Source organism: Procambarus clarkii, chromosome 26, assembly GCF_040958095.1.
Source record: "Procambarus clarkii isolate CNS0578487 chromosome 26, FALCON_Pclarkii_2.0, whole genome shotgun sequence".
Classification (NCBI taxonomy): Eukaryota; Metazoa; Arthropoda; class Malacostraca; order Decapoda; family Cambaridae; genus Procambarus; species Procambarus clarkii.
In genome coordinates this window covers 5,756,634-5,774,158 of record NC_091175.1, presented here as the reverse complement: position 1 = coordinate 5,774,158, position 17,525 = coordinate 5,756,634, and the positions used below count along the sequence as shown (strand labels likewise).

At 44.2% G+C, this 17,525-nt stretch overlaps 2 protein-coding genes across 6 annotated transcripts in view; one reads left to right on the top strand and one right to left on the bottom strand.

Moving 5' to 3' along the window:
* The window catches only part of LOC123756700 (HAUS augmin-like complex subunit 3), a 28,099-nt gene extending 19,289 nt beyond the window's left edge, over positions 1 to 8,810 (bottom strand). Inside the window, exons 1-3 of one of the 5 annotated variants that reach the window (XR_006772664.2) lie at positions 3,854 to 3,990; positions 1,999 to 2,189; positions 500 to 694 (exon numbers count right to left, since the gene is read on the bottom strand). Coding sequence is in view for 4 of the 5 variants with exons in the window: in XM_045739948.2 (XP_045595904.2) it covers positions 500 to 694; positions 1,999 to 2,183 (380 nt within the window). In the remaining variant the exon portion in view is untranslated. Of the gene's footprint in view, positions 1 to 499; positions 695 to 1,998; positions 2,190 to 3,853; positions 4,074 to 8,735 lie in introns of those variants that run through there. The other 4 variants (XM_045739948.2, XM_069331797.1, XM_069331795.1 and 1 more) reach the window with 4 other exon arrangements.
* Positions 8,811 to 9,321: 511 nt separating this feature from the next.
* LOC123756698 (putative protein MSS51 homolog, mitochondrial) lies at positions 9,322 to 17,467 on the top strand. The gene is made up of 9 exons (XM_045739943.2): positions 9,322 to 9,475; positions 10,324 to 10,703; positions 12,077 to 12,198; positions 13,676 to 13,853; positions 14,335 to 14,525; positions 14,844 to 14,948; positions 15,864 to 15,953; positions 16,407 to 16,562; positions 16,673 to 17,467. The coding sequence occupies exons 2-9, from the start codon at positions 10,487 to 10,489 to the stop codon at positions 16,817 to 16,819; spliced, it is 1,206 nt and encodes a 401-aa protein (XP_045595899.2). The 5' UTR covers positions 9,322 to 9,475; positions 10,324 to 10,486; the 3' UTR covers positions 16,820 to 17,467.
* The last annotated feature ends 58 nt before the right edge of the window (positions 17,468 to 17,525 follow it).

Here is a 17,525-nt window from a genome sequence, read left to right as displayed (position 1 = left end):
ATATTTGATGGCACACTTTTTTTTTTAGGTAATTATTTCTGTGGTAATTATTTAGACTAAATATAAAACTATTAAAATCCATGGAAACATCACTTTTAATTTTCTTAGCAAACATACATAAACATTTCCTTAAACATCCACTTTTAAACAATTGTGTAGCAAACTATTCAAAATTTTGTACATATACCGTTATGTATAACAAAATCCACCTGCATCAAATAAAATATTAGACACTGTTAAGCAAAATGGAATGCTAATCATAATCTCTTTGATACCAAACCCATCTTGCATAACAAAGCAATTGCTCTTTCAGTTAGACTTGCTTGGTTGAACTGGAAATACTATTATGGTCCCTAAACTGTGGGGAAATAAACTTTCCTTGGCAAGTAAGCTCAGTTCAAAGAATGACATTCATTTAACTTTTATAATTTCTTATGCAACTACTGTATATTGATTCTATTAACTTAACAAAATCATTATCTGAGAAAATTCCATGTACCTTAGCTGACTTTTTCTATTTTTCAAAATTTTTAGCTGGCCCTCTAGTCTCTTGCACTCCTCCTCAGTAAATACATCTTTCTCGCCTTCTTCCTCCGATGTAGCAAATGCAGCTGGTAGTCCAGATAAACAAGAGTCTAATCTTTCTAGATGATAGCCTGTTAGTACTTCACCTCTTGACTTAAGTTCTTCAAACCTGCTAACGCAGGACAAAAATATAAGGAATAATCACAATAAATTACTGTATATATATTTTTTCACAAATTTTTGAAGATTTTCATACCAGGCAACCAAGTCAGAGAACACAATTTAAAATACTCTACTGTAAAACTATTGTACAGGATGAAATTCACTAAAATTATTTCTTTAATTTACAATATTTCCTAAGCACTGTTTTTCTTTCTATGTCATTTAATACCTCAATTTGTTTTCTAATGATTTGATGCAACAATAACGCAAGTTTAGGTAAAATATTGCTATGGCAGGGTTGTTGCAAAAGCAAAATATAAATTACACATTAAATATAATAATTGCATTACAGGTCACTGACCTATGATTACTGATAATCATCTGACCATTGAAGATTGATGTAACCTCAAATTCTAAGACAATTTTTGCGGGCGACTAGAAAAACCATTTTTGACCCTGTGATCTATTTTTTAAATCAAACCATTGAAAAAAATCAAGCTTTGAATGCAATGAAACTCCCGTTTCTGGTAGATTTTTAGTAGCTTTCATGGGTGCAGCTTACTATAAGCAAAAACTCGCTTGGGGAAAAAAATAAAAGCCCGACTGCCTGAAGTTAATTAGCCATCACTAAATAAACAAGGCAAGTAATTGATCCTGCAAGGTAAATCCTGATTATGATGTGTATGACTCGCCACACGTTCTTTTGTACTGAGGATAGAAGTACAGTTTATGAGAACTGATAATCAGAGACAGGACAGTACAGTACCTTATTTACTTATGTAATTTAGGCAAGTCAGTGGAAGGTTGCAGAATTACAGTTATGCCACAGTCTGCAGAAAATATCCCCAGTCATAGGTCAACTATAAAGGTACACCATATGCAAATGTAATTCTCCACTATATTTTCACCTGTTTAATACAAAAATAATACAACAATTTTATTCACGCTTACACAAGAAGTCAGTTTGAATGATGTTTACTGTTAACCTAACTAATGTCCAAAATGCAATGCATGCTAGTGGCTTTGCAAGAATGTAAAAACATCAATACAATGTACTCTCATAAATCCAATGTACCTTCTTGTGTATGTATGTGTGAAATATATATATTATATTATATATTATATTATATATTATATATATATTACATATATATTAATATATATAAATTACATAGCTGATTTCTGGTCATGCTTTAAGCATCCAAGTTATGGCAAAAACAATATAACACTAGCCAGATTTTCATAAAATTACTGTTGCAATTTAAAATAAGATGCATTACAAACACTAAATTGTACACTAGATAACTTTACTCATTTAAATCTTCTTCTGTGAGAACATCATTAGCCGACACATTCTCAGCAAACCACTCCAAAAATAAAGCTAATGGGATCGTGTCATCAGCGAGGAAGAGCCACTCGTAATCATCTCCATCTAGGTGTTCAGCCCCTGGTACCTTCAATAGCCTCAAGTGAGAAACTAGGCGTTCCCCCTTCATTGTGACCTACAATAGGAGAGAAAAATATTATTAGTATGGTAACAATATCCAAAGACAGAAAAAATTGTCTTGTTCTGTTATTTAAAACATTACCTCTCAAAGCTTTAATTAATGGTTTACTTTCTAGCTAGCTCAGGCCTTTTAAAGCCAAAATTTTGTGTCAAATAATTTTGAATTATATGTTCATCAGTCAATACCAATTTATATTTTTACACAGAAGAAAATTCTGTTTTTCCCTTTATTCCAAAAATAGCCAGAAAATAAATCACACTGGCCACCAACACAAAGGACAGATGCTAAAGAAAGGGAGTAGAAAGCCCACCAAACCATCCCCCCTATACTGCATACCACCACAAAGAACACCACAAATGTGACATTAACTGGTCCCCCGCTGACCCCAATACAGATTACATTTCACAGCACCTTCAAACAGAAGAACATATGAACATTTCAAAATCAACATGTAATTCTTAAAGACTGTAGTTAAAACCAACTGTAAATCACGTGGAGTGAAAAAACAAGAAATGAGAAGAATCGAAATAGAAATAATTTTGAGACTGTTCACTATTAGGTTAGATTTAACATAGCATGGGTGTTTGACTTACAACTGCCCTATTTATCCCTTGCAAAATAAAGTGATTTTATGTATCCAAATATCACAGCAAATGCCAAAACACTTAGCCTAGAATTACTGCCTTACTAGTGGTATAATTACCCAATATGGTTTACATACCTTGTATTTAAGTCACCCCATTAAGAACATAAGAATAACGGTAACTGCAGAAGGCTTATTGGCCCATACGAGGCAGCTCCTATTTATAGGATAAGAACCAATTTTGCAATTACATTTTTTGTAATTGCAATTACAATTTTGCAATCCAGTTACCTACAATTTGACATTACCTGTATGTGCAGTTTAAGTTAAGTCTGATTTCCTACAAAGTTTTATATTACATAAGCATTTTGGGCTATTGTATGCAAGCATGGAGACATCTTCTAAAATGACACATCGTCTCTTAAGAGAAAACTCGGCACCAGGTGACCACAAATACACCAGAACTAAGGTGACTCTGAACCAGAATACTCGATGACTATAACAAAACACAAAGCCACACACGACAGGCTGTACCAAAACACAACGTGGAGGATATTAATGAAGATCACGTCTCCAAAATATAAAACATACAAGGGGGGAAACAGTTTTAAATTTAACAGGCCACAATGCAGGACAGAAACAGAAGATACTTGTTCATCCATACGATTTTCCCTTTATTCAAAAAATAGCCAGAAAATAAATCACACTGGCCACCAACACAAAGGTGTGTGTGTGACACACAAAGGTGTGTCTCCTGCCCGAAACGCTGCGCGTGCTAGTGGCTTTACAAGACTGTAATTACCATATTTGTATCCTCACATTCCTTATGTACATTCTTGTATATGCATAAATAAATAAAATAAATTAATAACCAAAGGAACTGCCTACACGCCGGCCATAAATGCAGGCATTCCTGCAGTTCAAATTCCACCTGGATAAAATCCTTAGATCAAATGGATGACCTTTGACAAGCCGCCGGTTTCCTGTCCTCGTCGAGGCCACCGAAGACACAGTGACCCGCAGGTAAATGTGACTGCTCAAATTTGTTTGAGAAACAAACCAGATATACTCTCACCTAAAGGCGTCAGTGGAAACCATCTACTCGTGTTTATTTCCCTTTAACTTTCGGTACAGTGTACCCGGTGGTGCAGTGTTCCCGGCGGTACAGTGTACCTGTCAGTGCAGTGTACCCGGCAGTACAGTGTACCTGGAGGTACAGAGTCCTGACGGTGCAAGGAGAACAATGTTATGATATTTCTTGAATTCTGTAAACATTGCGCGCACTTTTCCCTGATTGGTGCTCGCCAGGCGACCAGGGTTGCCAGAGACAATTTGCTGAAAGTAGCGAGCTGACGGTCAAAAAGTAGCGAATTTGTAATAAGAGTAGCCCAATATTTTGTTGAGTGACTGATCCGGGTTTCAAAGTAATATATTTTGATATATAGAGTACACTACACGATGTTAATTGTTTTATTCATATTATTTCTGCACACACACACACATACAAACAAGAAACCCGGATTTCTAGCAAACATATATAAATAGAGCCTTAGCAAACAAACCTGGAGCACTAGTACACAAACAACCGCTGAAGCACAACCATGCACGAACCGAAGCCTGACCATGCACAACCCACAGCCCAAGTGACACCCCCGGAGCCCGACCAGTTATTTAACCAGAGCCCGACCAGTTATTTAACCGGAGCCCGACCAGTTATTTAACCGGAGCCCGACCAGTTATTTAACCGGAGCCCGACCAGTTATTTAACCGGAGCCCGACCAGTCGTGTAACCGAAGCTCGACCAGTTGTGTAACCAGACCCCGACCAGTTGTCTAACCTTAAGCCTAGCAAGTATACATCTCATCCAACGCCCACAAAGCTAAACAGTCCCAGAGCACAACCAAGCTCCATTCCTAGCTCGACCAACCAAAGATCTCATTAGCCCTACCTAAAATCCTCCACTTGCCCTAGACACCAACTATTGACCCATAGCAAACAATTGAACTATATACAAAAAAAGAAACCCGGATTTCTAGCAAACATATAAACATAGAGCCTCAGCAAACAAACCTAAAGCACTAGTACACAAACAACCGCTGAAGCACAACCATGCACGAACCGAAGCCTGACCATGCACAACCCACAGCCCCAGTGACACCCCCGGAGCCCGACCAGTTAATATAACCGGAGCCCGACCAGTTATTTAACCGGAGCCCGACCAGTTATTTAACCGGAGCCCGACCAGTTGTGTAACCGAAGCTCGACCAGTTGTGTAACCAGACCCCGACCAGTTGTGTAACCAGACCCCGACCAGTGGTCTAACCTTAAGCCTAGCAAGTATACATCTCATCCAACCCCCACAAAGCTAAACAGTCCCAGAGCACAACCAAGCTCCATTCCTAGCTCGACCAAACAAAGATCTCATTAGCCCTACCTAAAATCCTCCACTTGCCCTAGACACCAACTATTGACCCATAGCAAACAATTGAACTATATACAAAAAAAGAAACCCGGATTTATAGCAAACATATAAACATAGAGCCTTAGCAAACAAACCTAGAGCACTAGTACACAACCGCTGAAGCACAACCATGCACGAACCGAAGCCTGACCATGCACAACCCACAGCCCCAGTGACACCCCCGGAGCCCGACCAGTTAATATAACCGGAGCCCGACCAGTTATTTAACCGGAGCCCGACCAGTTGTGTAACCGAAGCTCGACCAGTTGTGTAACCAGACCCCGACCAGTTGTGTAACCAGACCCCGACCAGTTGTCTAACCTTAAGCCTAGCAAGTATACATCTCATCCAACCCCCACAAAGCTAAACAGTCCCAGAGCACAACCAAGCTCCATTCCTAGCTCGACCAAACAAAGATCTCATTAGCCCTACCTAAAATCCTCCACTTGCCCTAGACACCAACTATTGACCCATAGCAAACAATTGAACTATATACAAAAAAGAAACCCGGATTTATAGCAAACATATAAACATAGAGCCTCAGCAAACAAACCTGAAGCACTAGTACACAAACAACCGCTGAAGCACAACCATGCACGAACCGAAGCCTGACCATGCACAACCCACAGCCCCAGTGACACCCCCGGAGCCCGACCAGTTAATATAACCGGAGCCCGACCAGTTATTTAACCGGAGCCCGACCAGTTGTGTAACCGAAGCTCGACCAGTTGTGTAACCAGACCCCGACCAGTTGTGTAACCAGACCCCGACCAGTTGTCTAACCTTAAGCCTAGCAAGTATACATCTCATCCAACCCCCACAAAGCTAAACAGTCCCAGAGCACAACCAAGCTCCATTCCTAGCTCGACCAAACAAAGATCTCATTAGCCCTACCTAAAATCCTCCACTTGCCCTAGACACCAACTATTGACCCATAGCAAACAATTGAACTATATACAAAAAAAGAAACCCGGATTTATAGCAAACATATAAACATAGAGCCTTAGCAAACAAACCTAGAGCACTAGTACACAACCGCTGAAGCACAACCATGCACGAACCGAAGCCTGACCATGCACAACCCACAGCCCCAGTGACACCCCCGGAGCCCGACCAGTTAATATAACCGGAGCCCGACCAGTTATTTAACCGGAGCCCGACCAGTTATTTAACCGGAGCCCGACCAGTTGTGTAACCGAAGCTCGACCAGTTGTGTAACCAGACCCCGACCAGTTGTCTAACCTTAAGCCTAGCAAGTATACATCTCATCCAACCCCCACAAAGCTAAACAGTCCCAGAGCACAACCAAGCTCCATTCCTAGCTCGACCAAACAAAGATCTCATTAGCCCTACCTAAAATCCTCCACTTGCCCTAGACACCAACTATTGACCCATAGCAAACAATTGAACTATATACAAAAAAACAAACCCGGATTTCTAGCAAACATATAAACATAGAGCCTCAGCAAACAAACCTGAAGCACTAGTACACAAACAACCGCTGAAGCACAACCATGCACGAACCGAAGCCTGACCATGCACAACCCACAGCCCCAGTGACACCCCCGGAGCCCGACCAGTTAATATAACCGGAGCCCGACCAGTTATTTAACTGGAGCCCGACCAGTTATTTAACCGGAGCCCGACCAGTTGTGTAACCGAAGCTCGACCAGTTGTGTAACCAGACCCCGACCAGTTGTGTAACCAGAAGCCTAACATGAACGAACCGAACAACCTCTGGATCACAACCATGCATGAACTGAAGCCCAACCATGCACAACCCAAGTGACACCCCCGGAGCCCGACCAGTTGTGTAACCGAAGCTTGACCAATTGTGTAACCGGAGCCTGACCAGTTGTGTAACCGCACGCCTAGGTCTACTTAGACTGTAGCTGGTGCGCCCCCACATGAATTATTGCATCCAGGCATGGAGACCTCATCTGCAGAAAGACACAGCTGCTTTGGAGGCATGTCTTACCAGAGCTATGGAGCTATGTCTTACGACAAAAATCATACCAGAGCTTAGTCATCTGTTGTATCAGGAACGGTTGAGGGCCACAGGGCTAACAACACCACAAACCAGTCATGACAGGGCGAACTGCATAGAAACCTTTAAAATACTAAACAATTTGGAGAATGTCGATCAGGACAATGTCTTCAAAATGTCAGATGTTACACGAGCAAGGAGCAACGGGTTCACACTCAACAAGCCAGAATGCTTTTTCACCCACAGGGTTGTAAACCAGTGGAACCGCCTACCCGCCGAAGCAGTAAACGCCAAACCTCTGCTGGGTTTTAAAATAAAGCTGGAAAAGATCGTCAGAACAAATGGGGGGACCTTTGACAAGCCGCCGGCTTACTGCCCTCATCGAGGCAACTAGTGTTAGTGGCCCTCAGGTAAATTCAGTTCCCGGAGGGGTGTCCCCGCTCCTTCCTGTTGGGAAGTTGTTCATCTATTGTAGTATCATACTATCATGCAAGAGGAGCCACACATCTATGGTTCATCCAATAATATCAGCAGACTTCTAGATGTTACTACTGCTCTGCTTAGACTCCGTTACAAGTATCTCTGGGAATTCTCATTATCTGCTGATGTAGACCTGACCAAATGCAAACTGTATCAAGATTGTAACTTGCTTAGCTTAATGCATTGTGGGGTTCAGTCCCTGAGCCCATTATGTGCCTCTGTAACCCTTTCCATTACCACCCACAAGATGGGTATGGGGTGCATAATAAATGAACTAAACTAAACTATTGCAGTATTTGTACATTGGCCTGTCGCTTGTCACTAAACTTAGTTGTTAACTATTAACTTGATGAAATAATATTACCTTATACGCGAGAATAATTCTGAATACACAGCGATAAAATTGATGAATGCGACTTTGGGTCGGGCGGCCGCGTAGGCGAGCCTGGCCTGAGGACAGGCAACTGTATGTGGAGGGTAATGCGTCACCCTCCACATACTTCAAGTGAAAATAATTGCCAACAGAACCTAAATACCGAACCTACTATACGCCTAATTAATTATAGAATATAAAATTAATTTTTACACGATAAAAACTATTTTTAATACACAGTACACGAAAGACGATAATAAATGCGTCTTGGGATGTGGGGGGAGACGACCGCCGCGTTAACGAGCCTAGCCTGACGACGGGGTAGTTTAACAATGGCGAAGTGTATTCTACATAATATCCTACCCATATAATGTTGGCAAATCATGATCCTCAAAATCTTCCACAATATCCGAGAGAGGACAGAGTATTTAGCATTAGTGGAATACAAACATTTGAATACTACAGAACCCGGATGAAAAATAAAATACGGAAACAATAATCTTCGAGACATTACAAAACTCAATGTTATAATAGCGAACAAATGTATAATGCATTAAGCATTGTAGGTGGAGGTAGACTATATATTCATGCGTACCTCCCAACTGCTCCGATATATTAGCAAAAAAAAAAACAAAAAAAAAAATTATCAGTCTTACCTACACGGGACGAACGGACCGCACCCCACCCCGGCTTCTTGACGACTGGCGGCCCCGTAGTCGATGACCCGGTCGACCAACCAACCCAGAGACCCTCTGCCTAAAATTATTTGAACACCATATTGAAATTCCTAGCGGCTATACATCAGCAGTTATACAAGTTGGTCAACAACAGTATTGTTTGAAAAAAGGCAGACATGGGTTGACATTTAGGGGGTTTTAGTTTAGTTCATTTATTATGCACCCCATACCCATCTTGTGGGCGGTAGTGGAAAGGGTTACAGAGGCACATAATGGGCTCAGGGACTGAACCCCACAATTCATTTATCTAAGCAAGTTACAATCTTGATGAGCTAGTTACAAAATTCAATATAAGTCATCACATAAGTGATGACTTATAACCTAAACCTTATAACTTATAACCTAAATGTGACATAAGTCACATTTAGGGGGTAAGGTAGGTTACATGGAGTTTATTAGGTAGTACTAAGTTTTTCTCTTAAACCTGAACCTGAACTAAAGAAAATGAGAATCGCGGTCGGGGGTGCCCACTCCCTAGAGCTATATTGGGATCTGGCAGCTCTTATTCTGCTCTCCCTCTCACTCTCACTTTCCCACGCACTCTCCCTCACTCAGTGAGGGAGTGCCAGGCTGACCACGACGCACGCAGTCCTGAAGAAGCGTCTGTGTAGTGAGGATTGGCGAGCTCTGTGAGAATTTTATTGTAACAATGAGCTAAGGTGAGTCAACTTTGGCAGGTTGTTGCTTAATACCTAGCTATCTCTGTCACGCCTCAACCACTGCTGCACCAGTTCCCAAACCACCACACCACACTGCTCTACCACCACCACCACACCACACTGCTCTACCACCACCACGCCTCACTACTCTACCACCACCACGCCACACTGCTCTACCACTACGTGTCCCTCCTACCGTGTCCTCATCTCTTTCAACACACAAGTTAGTCAGAGTATATAATTTCTATTTTCCCAGCAGATGACTACCTCACAATCATAAACATTTGCTTTGTCGGGGACAGGAAGCCTGCATGTATAAATACTTTAGGCTTGAATAAATTCATAAGGGCCGTGATGAGGGTTCGAACTTACGTCCAGGATGATCCCAGACGTGCCTTAATCGACTGAGCCACGACATGGTCAAAAGAATTGCAACCGGGAGTTTCACTGACCTCACACGGATCCCGCAGTCTCTCCGAGACACAAACCGGGATTTTACACAATTCCCCTCATGCACTCGGGCTCTGTCAACAAGCTATTCTACCTCTTCGCCCTTCAATACACTCATAAATCACAATAGCGTGAAATATCAAACCCAGTTAGTTCGAACCCTCATCACGACCCTCACCAGTATTCATTTGATATATCACGCTATTGTGACTTCTGTGTGTACTTTAGGCTTGTATCCAGGATTCGAACCAGGGATTTCCGAATGTGAGCCGAGAACAAACCCGACTAAAATATACAGGTCTTGTGTAACGAGTCCTCTCTGATCTGTGCTCTCCAACCTGTCCTCTCTGACAAGGAAAGTAACTCTAAAAATATCTAAGTTATTCTCATTATCGCAGGTAGATCCGGGGGTCACCAGGACGCTGCAGGGGGAGGGTGCAGGCGTGTGGCTGACGTTAGAGGAGGGTAGTGTAGGTGTGTGGCGAACTGTTGCAGGTGCAGAACTGTGCTGGTGTATATATGTGTCGCTGACAAGATCAGTCCATCAATCCTCGAAGCAACATGGCATTTGACCTGACAGAATACCCGCCGAAAACTTTCAGTGATAAATACCAGAAGTACCTGGCTCCCCACGGGCTCCTGCTGGAGCCGTCGCAGGTGCTGAAGAACAAGAAGCTGGGCAACAGTGCAGAAGACACGCTTCGCAAGGCCTTCAAAATCACCGTCAAGAAGCTGAAGAAGATGAAGTCAGCGTGCGCCAACTGTAACAAAACAGAAGGTAGATATAATGGTCGGTATGTGTGTCCATCTTGTGTATGTACTCACCTAGTTGTGCTTGCGGGGGTTGAGCTTTGGCTCTTTAGTCCAGCCTCTCAACTGGTGTACAGGTTCCTGAGCCTACTGGGCTCTATCATATCTACATTTGAAACTGTGTATGGAGTCCGCCTCCACCACATCACTGCATAATGCATTCCATCTGTTAACTATTCTGACACTGAGCAAATTCTTTCTAATATCTCTGTGGCTCTGTAGTGAGCGAGGGAGCGTGTGTGTGTGTACTATCCTAAATGTGCCTACAGGGTCGCGTGTCTGCTCGACCCTGTAAGGCGACCCCGCCTTTCGACCAGCAGCAATTTATTGTAATTATTCAATGGTTTTTCTGATCATACTTGCACTTCAGTGTATGAGTTATCATTGGCAGCCTCCTCATCTAATCCATTACATTTACTTACCACACTTACGGTGAAGTTCTTGCTGACATTATTTGCCTTTTCAGTTCTCATTTATGTTTGTTCGTTATGCTCTTCTTAACTCTGAACATTGCTTTTCTATCTGATCAGTTTCCATGAGAATCGTGTATGTCGTTATCATGTGTGTGTCCTTTTCCCCCTTCACTCTAGTGCGATGTGGCCCAGTTCCGCCAGTCTTTCCTCATAGGTCAGTAGTACTCTTAGTTGGGAAACGAGCCTTGTTGCATGTCTTTGCACTTTTTCTAGTTGTGTTTTTTGTTTGTTAATGTATGGGTTCCATACTTTTGCAACTTACTGATTGAGAAAGATTGATTTTCTCATAGTTTTATGTAACGTTCGGAAGGCTTTTTTTTGTTCCAATTTCAGGATGCTATCTAGAAGTTTGCCAGGTTGTTGTTTTGCCGAGATAAAACTCTGGTGTTAAAGTTATAATTATGTATATACCAAACTCTTTAATTTTTCCCCAGTTTCTACTAGTTTTGTACTCTTGTGGGTTCACTCTCGTACTCCATCTTGGTAAATGATTAAGACATGTCTTAAATTATGTTGATACTTCTACGCAGTCAAAGTAAGCAGAGTTCCCCATATATTTCTTGATATCTTTATGAGAGTTCCAATATATTTCGAGAGATTTTCCCTGATTTACTTTCTAAAACGTGTCTTTCACATCACGTATTTCCTTCATATGTATAGAGACGTGTAGCAGCTACACATTCCCCTCACTGGCTTGTAGTTTTCACCTACAACTTAATTGTCAGTCACGCACATGAAGCTGCAGGTGGGAGAGTAATATTGTGTGAGTGTGCTCTAGTGTTAGTAAAGGGTAGACTTTTGAATACTGAGTGGGGACATATACCATGTTGTGACATAGTGTGGTGACTTATACCGTGTGGTGAGGCAGGTGTGCGGGAGGAGTGTGGAGAGTGCCGGGCGGTCCGTTACTGCAGCCAGGAGTGTCGTGTAGTGAGACAAGAAGCACATGACCTCGTCTGTCACCACCTCAAGGATGAGCTCCTTGACCAGGTGAGTGGTGAGGCGCCGTCACTCATTCTCCCTCATCTGCCTTGTTATGTACGCACTCCCGGGGCAACCTCACCAGTCACAGTCCCTGGGCAACCTCACCAGTCACAGTTTGGTGGGGGATTGTAGATTACCAAGATCACAATCTTCCTCCCATCTGCTGTCAGAGTTCCATGTATGAAGCTTGTGCTCTCATTGGTAACCCGATTCCCCAGGTCTTCAAACTTCCATTTCCGCTTTATTAGGAGTGCCACTCCCTCTCCCTGTCTCCGTGTCCTCTCTTTTCTTATCACCTGGTACCCTTCTGGAAAGATTGCATCTGAGATCATGTCATTAATTTTAGTTTCCACAATTGCAACTGTCAGGATCTGCCTCACTCACTCTTTCTTTTATCTCTTCCGCTTTATTAGATACCCCATCAGCATTGGTGTACCAAACTTTGAGATTCTTCATGGAAACTCTTTTACCAGAGTTCGCCCTTTCTCTGGGGGTCTGGAGGGATCTGGGGGGTGTCTGTGGGGTGAATGGGGGCTGGGGGTTCCGGAGGATCTGGGGGGAGAATGGGCTGGGGGGAATGGGGGGTGTCTGGGGGAATCCGGGGGGTGTCTGGGAGGATCCAGGGGGTGTCTGGGGGTGAAAGGGGTCGGGAGGGGTGCTTGGGGGGCGAATGGGGGCTGGGCATCTAGGAAGGTAGGTAGGAAGGTCTGGGGTAGGGCCTGTGTAGGTAGGTCTGGAGTAGGAAGGGCATACTGGGTCTGAAGATTAGGGAGGGTCTGAGAGGCATAGAGGGGTTGGGAGGTAGCATAAGGTTGGGAAGTTGTGGGGAGAAGGATAGAGGGAGTGGGGGGAAGAGGGGCACATGGAACATGGATAGTGAGAATGGGAGGGAGGTTGTATTAGTCAGGGGGAACTCAGGGGTAGGTGTGGACATTGGGGCAGTAGGGGGGAAAAGGGAAATGGAGGAAGAGGTAGGGGGGTCCCCCGTGGGGGGTCCATGTGCCCCCCTGGCAAGGGTGGGGGTCACATGGAAGGAGAGGGGATGAGGAGGGGTGAGGGCTGGGCGGGTTTTGGGGGTTGAGGGGACGAGGGGATCCTTGGAATGTGGGATGAAGCAGATGGATTTGAATGCAGTTGGGTCAGAGGGGTCAGGGGAGGTGTTGGGGAGATAAGCAGGGGCAGGGAGGGGTGATTTGGGGAGGGAGTGACCTGGGAAGCAGGTGTGAGCTGGTTAGCACGGGGCGGGTTAGCACTAGGGTGGGTAACTACGCTCAAATGGGAAGAGTTGTATCGTAGAGGTTTGCTCGCCCTGTGGGCTATCTGTTCCTCTTTCGTCATATATTTATCAATATACACGTTGTAGTAGTTTTTGCTATCTCTGAGTAAGTGTTTGTGATGCAGTATGTAAGAGAGCACAAAAGGTCTTTATCAGACCTCAACGGAGATTATTACATTAACAATTTCACCTATCCTTCGGTGGCAGGTGGTGGAGTGCCTGCCAGGGCCGGTGCCGCTGGGACGGGAGGTGCTCAGGGGACGGGGAGGTCCTGTCCAGGATTGGCACGACTGGCTCTTCCGTCACACAGTCATCAGTGATAACATCGCTACAGCTGCAACCATCGTCTCCCAGTGGTGGCCTTACACCAGTCTCCCCCACCCAGGTCAGTCTCCCCCATCCAGGTCAGTCTCCCCCACCCAGGTCAGTCTCCCCCACCCAGGTCAGTCTCCCCCACTCAGGTCAGTCTCCCCCTCACAGGTCAGTTTCCCCCACCCAGGTCAGTCTCCCCCTCACAGGTCAGCCTCCCCCCTCACAGGTCAGTCTTCCCCATCAAGGTAAGACTTCCCCATTTCCAGTGCGGCCTGTAGTTTAAGTAATTTTGCTGAGGTTGACGGACAAGTTGGAGTTTGTCACAACGTGTTCTCTCAACACGTATTATCTGCTGCACATAACCCTTATATCCGGCGTCTTAAAAGCAGCTGTGCTCTTCATTCATTCATGCCATGAAAATGAACAATATCACTTGTGTTATTAATGAGTTCAACTTGTCGCTGGAGGGTAAGGTGTGTGTGTGTTGATAAGTGAAGGCGTTCAGAGGAAGACCAGCTTGGAATCGTACCTAAATGTGTGTGTGTGTGGTACAGGTGAGGCGGCGCTGAGGGCCTCCCTGGAGAGGATCGTGACCAACGTGTTCAGCACTGTGCTTACCATCGGCCACAGCCCCTTCTGGTTCTCCACCCTCACCTCCGACCTCCAGCAGGCGAGGGCGCTACACATTCACCTGCTGGGTGCTGATGAGCCAGAGGTTAGCGCCGTCGAGTCTGGCCTCATCCAGGTGAGTTAGTTTGAGAGAGAGGGACAGAGAGAGAGAGAGACAGAGACTGAGACTATAATAATATTCCGAGGATTGCTATTTATATTATAGATAAATTAGTAGGAAAAGTTTGTGTGATGAGAGGCTGAGGGTGGACTAGTGAAGGAAGGTGTTGATCAACGTGATTCAAGGTGTTCTGACTTCCACACGTTGAGTTTTGTCCACTGCCTTTACATCTATCTAGCCCCTAGGTAACGTCCGGCCCTGATGGGAAGAACTCTGGCTACATCAACCACCCAGCGGAGAGGTCAGGTATTTACTTTCGAAGATCTGTTGCAGGTGGCGAGTCGCGTGATTGGTCGTCCTCTGGTGGTCACCCTAGTGGCCCCTGACCTCACCAACCACCCTCAGACCTTCTCCTGGAGCACCACTCACCCTCACCAGGTAAGTTGCCTCCACCTAATTCAGTCACTAGCAGCTCCAGATCAGTCACCAATTGATGATGATCGTCCTTCAGGAGCGAAGATGACCATGACTTCAATATATCAGGTCGAAGATCACCAATTAGCATGTCAAGGAATAGGGGACCAGAAGATATATACAGCACAAAAAGACATCTGTAGAGGATCTTGGGAAAGGTTCTTGGAAAAGAGAAGATCTTGAGAATGGATATAATTCCAGCACTAACAACGTAAGCACATATAAGCAGGGTAACACTAACAGCATATGGGAAATTAGTCCATATCAAAAACATTTAGAAATGAAAATAAGGACTCTTAGAATAATCACAATAACCTGTGTGAGACCAGTAATTTAATATGCATCACCGACATTAAATCCTCACCTAGTGAAGCACAAACTAAACTTAAAAAAGTATAGAATTTTGCAAGGACTTGCGCCAGAATTAATATGAGCATCGAGGAGGGTAAACAAAACTGTCTCACACTCTCACAGGAGAGTACTAGCTACTCTGTAAATACTTCACCCACGTATTGCAAATACAAATAATTTCAGCTGAACCCAAACATTAAATCTAATGTAGGCCTAGCTATATATGACAAATTCTATTATGTAATATTAATCTGTACGAAAAATTATTTGTAAAACACAATACATTAAAAACTGAGGAGTACGTCTTAGGGTGGTTCAAGTTCAAGTACGTTTATAGAGATAATAAATTACATCTCAAAAAGGATAGAGAAGCTTAGGCTATTTCTAGGTGGGCGGCGGCATGAGGGCGAGCTTGGGAGGAGGAGGGTGACTTTATTGCCAGAATTTTGCGCACATGTTTTGCTTAGGTTCTATAAAGAGTTATTGAGAGTGTGGTGGTGTTATGTAGAGATGGTGTGTGTGTTCCAGGTGACGCCATCGGTGAGTGCAGTCGCCTACCCTGGCCTCTACCACGACTTCTGGCGAGACCACATCGCAAACAACGACCACCCGTCCCAGGTAGTCCCCTTCACCCTCACTCTCTCTCTCTCTCTCACACACACAGGCAGCATATATGCACACAAACAAGCCAGCACACAAACACTAGCCAGCACATAAAACATAAGCACCCAGGAATACACAAATACGCTAATTGATTTTGTTTTTAATTTTCGGAAGTCTATTAAAAAATATACAATTATTAAAGCTAATATTTTATCCGATTTAATCACATGAAATAGCAAAGGTGTGTGTAGAATCTCAATATTTGTTGGTGCGTGATAGGCTTGCTGAATGTGTTTTATGAGTCAAGACTTATACTTTACAATGGGTCGTAGAGACTCATCTGTACTGATGAGTCGACTGATAGTGAGTGGTGTACTGGTAAGTCTACTGATAGTGTGTGGTGTACTGATGAGTCGATTGAGTGAGTGGTGTACAGGTGAGTCTACTGATAGTGAGTGTTGTGTTCAGGTGAGTCGACCGGACGTGGCCCTGGCGATCCACCCAGGGGTACACACGGATGAGATGTTGGCGTTATGGAAGCCCACTCTTATGCTGCTGGCGTACGAGCGCGTTCCTCTGGTCATGACCACCTACAACCAGGCAGAGTTCCAGGAGACGCTCAAGGTAAGGTATCACCCCGATCAGGCCTCAGTGTAGCATTTCATTGATAATAATGATTAAGGAAATTATGATTATCATGCTCGCCTATAATGTGAAGTTTAACGTCTCCGCAGAAATTGGAAGTTCTGAAGCCCAACATTGTGTACCAAGAACTGAACCCGTTGCGCTCGCTCCACGCTAAGCAGACGCCGTACGAGCCTGACCACGTGTGGGCCGCCAACTCCTACATCATTGCCATCGACAACAGCAGTGCCAAGTAAAGTTCCCGCCGCTACTCCAGCCGGACACAGTGTCACTGCGCGCCCATCCTCCCCATATTCTGCTTCTCACAGCAGCAATCCGTCATGTAAGAAAATTTTTTCAGCTGCCCGACTCATGACCTTCCTTGGCTACAGTGGAAGAGGCAGAGGGAAGCAACTGATCAGATAAGCAGAGTCTTAGATACTGTTAGCTCATTGCCGTGGTGTATATGTTGAACGAAGATTTGTTAATAGTTTATACAAGTCCAAACTTGAGTTGCGAACCTCAGCATTATATAGGGCAGACTTGGCCGCACTCCAGGGATGTGGACCCCAGGGGGTGAGGACCCCAGGGGGTGAGGACCCCAGGGGTGAGGACCCCAGGGGTGAGGACCCCAGGGGTGAGGACCCCAGGGGGGGGGGTGCATGGTCGCTTGAGCATGTTAGTGATGGTTGATGAGTATAAAGCAGCTCTCACAGTCTCACAGCCTCCCGTCAACAGTCTCACAGCCTCCCGTCAACAGTCCCACAGCCTCCCGTCAACAGTCCCACAGCCTCCCGTCAACAGTCCCACAGCCTCCCGTCAACAGTAATTGTTATCAAATGGATCATTGCTAGTAAAGGTTGTCATTTGTACCGAATTGGAAATAAAAAATTACTGTATATAAAGTATTTTCAAATTCTATTTAAAATACAGTTGTTGTCATATTACTTCCGCTAATGAAAG

Bases quoted from the DNA above. Each gene is read 5' to 3' on its own strand.
- LOC123756698 (XM_045739943.2), top strand. From the start codon at position 10,487: ATGGCATTTGACCTGACAGAATACCCGCCGAAAACTTTCAGTGATAAA. The intron at 12,199-13,675 runs GTGAGTGGTGAG...CTTCGGTGGCAG, and splicing joins AGGATGAGCTCCTTGACCAG to GTGGTGGAGTGCCTGCCAGG. The intron at 15,954-16,406 runs GTAGTCCCCTTC...TGTTGTGTTCAG, and splicing joins ACAACGACCACCCGTCCCAG to GTGAGTCGACCGGACGTGGC.